At 27.6% G+C, this 7,870-nt stretch overlaps 1 protein-coding gene across 1 annotated transcript; it reads right to left on the reverse strand.

Annotated features, from left to right (window-relative positions):
- Nucleotides 1-6,694: 6,694 nt before the first annotated feature.
- LOC136086830 (52 kDa repressor of the inhibitor of the protein kinase-like) lies at nucleotides 6,695-7,441 on the reverse strand. The gene has a single exon (XM_065809322.1). It carries the CDS (start codon nucleotides 7,439-7,441, stop codon nucleotides 6,695-6,697), a length of 747 nt encoding a protein of 248 aa, XP_065665394.1.
- Nucleotides 7,442-7,870: the final 429 nt, after the last annotated feature.

The following is a 7,870-nucleotide window of genomic DNA, read 5'->3' on the forward strand; positions in this document are numbered from 1 at the left end:
CAATGGCACCGCGTATACCGCGGAATTGCGAATGGTTTTAAGATTTCAAAAATTCAATGACTTTTTTTTCTGTAGAAATAGGTCAATTTGAATAAAAATTATACATATATATATATAATAGATCATCCAGGTTAAATTTGAAAAATCCGAAAAATTGTTTGCGGAAAAAGTCCGGAATATTTCCCCCCTCCCCCTTTCTTTTCCCTCTTAATTTGCTTTCATCTGAGTTGCTTTTATTTTTAGTTTTAAATTTCATCCTGTAAGATAGAGTCTGAATTATATTCAGAATCTTCTATTGTAGTAGCCTCACAATTGCTGCTGCTACAGACATCTTCATTTAATGAAGCTGAGCAATCAATACCAATGTCACTACTAAGAAGCTCATTAACCAAAACATTCCGACTCCATCGCTTTAACCGTGTAGCCATTTCCCTAAACAACAGAAGGCACTTTTATAGTATGTATATGTATATATATATATATATATATATATATATATATATATATATATATATATATATATACAAGTGGAAGTTTTTAGAATAAAATAGCTAAATTAAAATAACATAAAACACACTGTTTAGTTATATAGTGCGTGATTCTTCACCATTTAGTAAACTTGGCATCGATGTTCATTTTCACAGTATATATTAGATATTTATATTTATTTATATATTTATATTTACATATAATATATGATATATTTATATATATATATATATATATATATATATATATATATATATATATATATATATATATATATATATATATATATATATATGATATTATTATATATAACATATGATATATACATAAAATATATGATATGTTAATAAAATATCATATAGACTATAATAATCATAATACTATATTATAGTATTTTTATTATTATTATTATTATTTTTATTTTTTTTTTATATTTGGGAAGAGCGGAAGGAAAAAAGTGATTCTTACGCCAACACATACGTCACTTTTAATTTCTTTTGACTTCCGTCCAACATATGCGAGTTGTCAGAAAGTTAAAACCATTAATTTAATTACAAATTAATCGTTTTAAAAAAAAACCACAAAAACGCAAATTTAATTGACCAGAATGTTTTTAAAAACATTCTGAATGTTATTAACAATATAAACAATACTTTTTTTTTTTTTGTTAAATAAAATGTTTTTATTTTTAATTTTTTTAATGAAATGATTTTTTTAACTGTAAATCATGCGCGGAGTGTTGCTACATCGACTACCTTATAGCCTGACTCGCTAGGGAGTGCTGCTACATCGACTGACAAAAAGCCTGACTTGCAAGGGAGTGCTGCTATATCGACTGACAAATAGCCTGACTCGCAACGGAATACTGCTACATCTACTATCTTATAGCCTGACCCGCAAGGGAGTGCTTCTACATCGACTGAGGGTTTGGTTGGGGCAGGCAGTCTATCAATTAATAAAAAAAAAAATTCCGGCCTTGCATTTTAATTTTTACTTTTTGTCAACAAAATATGGACTTTCTGACAACATATAAAAGTTCTATATATATATATATATATATATATATATATATATATATATATATATATATATATATATATATATATATATATATATATATATATATATATATATATAAAACATATGATATATACATAAAATGTATGATATGTTAATAATATATCATATAGATTATTATTATTTTTATATTTACAAATATATATATATATATATATATATATATATATATATATATATATATATATATATATATATATATATATATATATATATATATATATATAACATTGATAATATATATTTTATATTTATATAATATAAAATTAGTATAGTCAAATATACTAACATACATAGTAAAACAATTTAATCAATTTCTAAAAAACTACTTACTTAAACTCCAAAACAAATTCAAGCAAATTCTTTATGCAATACACACTGATGAAATAAAAAAAAAGATCTATTTAATATTTCTCACTAATGCATCGCAAATTAAGCAATGTGGTATCGTTAAATTGACAAACTCAAAACCTTATAAAATGGCAATAGATGGCCTAATCAATGACTCGTAAAGTCACGCATGCGTATTTGAGTTCTCAAAATGCAAAACGAATGGTGAAACTCATAATATAGACGTTGAATTAACGTTGATTCAACGTCACGTTAAGTTGATTGTTTTCAACGAATTTTCAACGTTGATAAAATGTTGATTTTTGGTTATATGACGTCGCGACTAAAAATCAACCGTAAATCAACGTTGAAATTACGTCGTGTGTCCACTGGGATTATAATTATCAAAACATCATATACGGTATCATACTATTTATTTCTTTTTTAAGTAATATTTCGGCTCATATAGTGAGAGCCATTTTCAAACTAATAAAGCCGTTAAAAAACCGTTTAAAAATTATAATGAACGTAACCAAATTTCATAATTAATTAAATATTAGGGCTATATTGACTAAAATAAGGATGAGTAATAATATGATGTCTGCGCTTCTTATGAAGGTGTTAATTTTTTAATTCTTTGTTATGGATAATAAATTTCGGATAGCAAAAATCTATTTGGTATTTGCAGATATTTTTACGAGTGTTATGTTTACCAAATTTTACTTAAGTACTAATATGAGGTCGCACTTTTTAAAAAAGTAAATATATTTTTTATTTAGTTGCTATAATGCCTACATTTGCTTAGCAGCAACAAACTTTTATTTGTTGAACATGTTTTATTTGTGCTATATACACTATTTAGCGCGTGCTTTATTATGAGATCGTTCCCATGCATTCACCATCACCAAAAATCTTTTTATAAATGTATGCTACAAGTAGTACAAGCTTAGCAAACAATAACTCACAAGAATTTGAAACTGACAAAGTTGCAACTTTTCTTTTCTTTGCTTTTGATGATGATTCTTGAAATGATAATGTTGGTCCTCCGAGTTGTTTATTTTTACTATCTTTCATTAATGCGGTGTTGACATCATTTTCAAGCCGAGTTGAATTCTTTCTAATAAACTTTATATTGGTTAGTTTACTTTGAATCCATCTCTTACCATAATCAAAATAAATAAACGAAATTAACTCTAAAACTTTTCCCTTTGAGACTCCAAATCTTGTTCTTTAATAAAGTCGTGTACTAGTATATTGTCTTCTTTTTCATGTATTGACCGATTGTTGAGTGAAAGAAATTAGTGAATTTTGTTTCTTTTGACCCTCATTAACCCTTAATAAAAACAGCATTTCAACATCTAAAATGAGTAGCCACAACCAAACCAACCAAAATAGACTATTAAATCCATTTGGTTTGACAAGCGCTAAATTAATAACAATAAAATTTAAATTAGGATATATGTGTATATATATATATATACATATATATATATATATATATATATATATATATATATATATATATATATATATATATATATATATATATATATATATATATATATATATATATATATATATATATATATATATATATATATATATATATATATATATATATATATATTATTGTTCAGTAATGCGTTTAGTATAAGTAAGACTGTATTATATGTTTTCCGCGTTTTTTAAAATTTTGTGCAAATATTTAAAAAAATTTTGAGCGCAACTACAGATTTTTTGTTTGGTAAAAGAGTTCATACGTAAAAGAAAACCAAAGTGGCGCCTAGTGGCAGCCAGATTTATGAAAATATTAAAGCAAACATATATAAACATTAAAATATCTAAGTATAAAAGCAAAATGTAGCAATAAAAAATATATTGTCAATTAAAAGCAAAAGTTAGACATTAAAATATAACATATTGAGCATATTTAAAATTGCTATAAATATGTTAATTACTTACCAATTTTAGTCTAACAACTTTTAAAATCTAGATAATATATAGAGCTATAATATAATATTTTAAAAAGCGCAATATTTTATGTAAATGTGATTTATTTCCATCAATACTTTAAACAACATTTTTCTCTTTATAATTTTTTTTTCTAATTTACATTCGCGTCTACTTCAACCACGGCATTAGTATATTCATTAAAACTTTAAGTGTATATAAACGGTTTTAAGTTATTTTATAATATCCTTTTAATGGTTTGAAACCATTTAGACATCAAAATTCTGAATTTGGTTTTTATACTTTTGTCCAGTCACTGGCCCACTGTGAATTGTATTCGTTGGAGAAGATGGTGTTCCACCTGCTTCCAGGGAAGTTATTTACTTAAAAGGTCATTTAGAAGTTATATTGAATACGTCAGCTAACTTAGATCCTACGGCTTATTCACTTTTTTCCAAGAAATAGCATAATTGGTTCGCAACCCTGAACATGCAACATTGGTTTGAAATCATGTTAAATCATGACAAGAAACTATTTCAGCAATATTCTGCTGATGCATTTGTTAAAATTGAAGAGCAGTATTTTGCTTTATTTACTAAGGAAGTCTTAAAAAAAAACTGCTATGGTTACAATTAAAAAGTTTAAATAATAAAAAGATCTAGTAAATCAAATATTTTTATTACTTTTGCCTGCAACCGCAATAACGGTGTGTGGTAAAAAAAAAGTACACAGATTTATTTTCAAATTTTAATTAATAGTTTATGATGGGTATGTTTTCACGTGTAATAGAGTTAATGTTAATAGTTTATAAAATATAATATGTTCAAAGCTCGGGGGCGTGTACAGGAATTTTTTTGGGTAAGTCGCAATTTTAACCCCTCCCCAAAAATGTTAAATTTTAGCATCCCCCCCCCCCTTCCTCATTGACAAACACATATATGACGTAAGACGGCTTAGCAATTGCCCGATATTTTATCGCACATGATGCTAACCATTATCAATCATCATCGCTTCGCACGCTACCTATTTTTAGAAGAAAATGATGATAACCAGTCAGCACCAACGCTTAACAATTACACACGACCTATTCTTATATGAAGCAAAAAAATTCTTAAAAATCCCTGCTATAGCATTTTTTTAGATTTAGGGAGAGCACGCATGAAGTATTACACGCATCGACTTATTTAGGGAGAGCACGCAAGGATTAAATGAGTCAACTTATTGGTTGATTCGCATACTTCTTTTGGTTTGGAATATTTGCAACACTATTCCTTATCTACAGTTTGCGAAATTAGGCTTTTTTAATACATTTGACGCAATATGAACTTTATTTTTCGAAACTATAACTTCCGCCCCCCTCCAAAAAAAAAGTTGAAAACCAAATAGTAAATTAACTGCGGGCTATACTTACTGTTTTGTTCAATGGCAAATAATGTTTTTACAAAGATGTGTGGCTATGAAAATAGCCGTTAAACAAAGAGTTTTTTTTTTTTAAGATAATATTTTTATATTTTTTTATATTATATTTTTATTATATGTTTTTTTAATTATTTTATTATATTTTTATTAAAATTTTATTTAAAACACAACCTACGATTATTTATAGCAAACTTATTGATGACTTTTTCAACATCTATAGGTAACTCTGTGTGAATATTCATTAAAGCTAAACCATTTAGGCGGTCCTCTGCCATTGTGCTTCTTCTATAATCTTTTAGACGTCGAAGTGAAGAAAACGTTCGCTCACATTCACATGAAGTTAAGGGTAAGGTAGCAAGTAATTTAAGACGAATTTTAATGTTTTCAAATTCAGGAAAATTTATTGCTTTTAATGTTTCGGTAATATTAGACGGAAGCTCATTTTTAAAATTTACCCAATATACTTCCCACAGTTTAAGCTCACCTAATAAAGCAAGTGGATTTGGTAAGTCTGTTATATAAAAGTCACTGAAAGATATGACATGATCTTTCCAATTAGTATCACTAGAACACTGAACTTCTGCAATCATTTTTGAAGGAACTAAGACAAGTGCTTTGTAACACTTTAAAGTTGTATCATTAAAACCTTGCGTTTAACTCAGTACTCAGATGGTCTAACAAAGAAATAGTGCTAACCAATGTAAAATAATGAGAGACAGATTCAAAAGGAGTATTAGCGCTGTTTTTTGAAATAAATGAAGTTCTAGGCTTTTCTTCTATAACATTTATCTTGGATGCAATTTTTAATGCTTGTTCATAGCATATTTGATGGTGTTCATCAACTGTATTTCTAAGAGAAGACACAGCATCTTTCAATGCCTGGATAAGATTCAAACCATTATAAATATCATTACTTTTTTGCCTGCAACAATCGTGTAATTGGAAGAGTTATATCAAAAATATTTCTTGTTATACAAAGTGCAACAATAAAATCAAAACCTGTTATTAACTTCAGTAAAGAGGAAGCAGAAGTAGATATTGTATGATTAAATGTTTTATTGATATTTACGGACATTTCTTCAAGACAGGAGACCACAGGTATAAAAAGCTCTTGAAAAGTATCCATGCTATGTACTTTATCAATCCAACGTGTTCTACAAACATCTTTTAACTTTTTTTTGGAAGCTAATGAAGTAATTTTACCAGTATGCTCTTCTAATTTTTGTTGCCTGGTTGGAGAAAGATTAAAAAAGTATGATACCTCTTTTACATGAGCTAAAAGGTTCCTGATAGACTGCACATTACATGATGCACATATAGCTAAATTAAGTCTGTGGCTGTAACAATGAGTAAAAATAGCTTTTTCATTCAAATTTAAAATAAGCCCAGACAACCCTTTAGTATGTCCAGCCATTACTCCAGCACCATATTAAGATTGTCCTCTACAATTTATAATATCCAATTTAAGAACAGACATAACTTTTAGTAAAACACTAAATAAACCTTCGCCAGTAACACCATTTGAACAATGTATAAATTTAACAAATTCTTCCATTATGTCTAAATTAGAAGCAACAAATCTAATAACCAAAGAAAGTTGCTCTTTATTTGAACTGTCTGAAGCTTCATCAGCAATAATAGAAAAGTATTGAGACTTTTTGACTTCTTCTATTATTTTGTCGGTAACTACTTCTCCGCAAGAATTTATCAGCTCATTTTGAGATGTATTTGATATATAAGATGCATTTTTTTGATGATATTTTAAATGATCTTCAAAAATTTTATCGCCAGCTTTGACACAAAAATGAAGCAGTTCTATGAAATTTCCTGCAGTAGTACTAGGAGATTCGCTTCTACCAGGATGAAACTTTGAATTATCTCGATGACCTCTTAAAGGAAGACCTAGGCGCCCACATAGAATAATTGTTTCAATAATTGGTAACAACAATCTACAATTTTCAGAAATCTGTGATAGAATTATTTTTCGAGAGGTTATATCAATTGGCTCTGTTTTAAAAGACCAAAATGATGATGAAGAAAACAAAACTTCAGCAGTTTTAACATGCAATCCTTTGTTTCTGCAGGTTTGATTATTGTTATTTTTTCCAAAATCATGTTTCTTAAAGTGAGCAGAAGCATCGTTCCAGTAACTGAATGGTTTACTCAACACAATCATTATGTTCCATTAGTACTAATGGAACATAATGATTGTGTTGAAAAGGGGCAGAAAAATCATTTGAAAAACTTTCACAACAAAAAAGAAGGTATAAAGACTCGTAATTTTCAAAAGAGGTCATACGGGGATAAATATTTTGGCTAAATAATAGTTTGTACTTAGTAAGGCCATTATCTGGGTAAAGACATTCTTTTTTTTTCCACATATGCTTGATAATCCAAGAACACAAAGGAAAGAGGACCAGTTCTTATCATTGCAATTATGAACAGCTTCTTCTTGTACTAATGCCTTGCCTTCCTTTCTTGTATCTAAAGAATTTTTTGATACTGACAACGGCAGAATGTTTTTTAAACAAGGAAAAACATTTCTATTGTTACAAAAAACATATTGGAAAGTTGGATGATTTGAGTAGAAGTCTGCATTTAAGAA

This window comes from Hydra vulgaris, chromosome 11 (assembly GCF_038396675.1).
Source record: "Hydra vulgaris chromosome 11, alternate assembly HydraT2T_AEP".
NCBI classification, from domain to species: Eukaryota; Metazoa; Cnidaria; class Hydrozoa; order Anthoathecata; family Hydridae; genus Hydra; species Hydra vulgaris.

Excerpts from the sequence above, each read along its gene's own strand:
- LOC136086830 (XM_065809322.1), bottom strand. The coding sequence starts at position 7,441 with ATGATTGTGTTGAGTAAACCATTCAGTTACTGGAACGATGCTTCTGCT.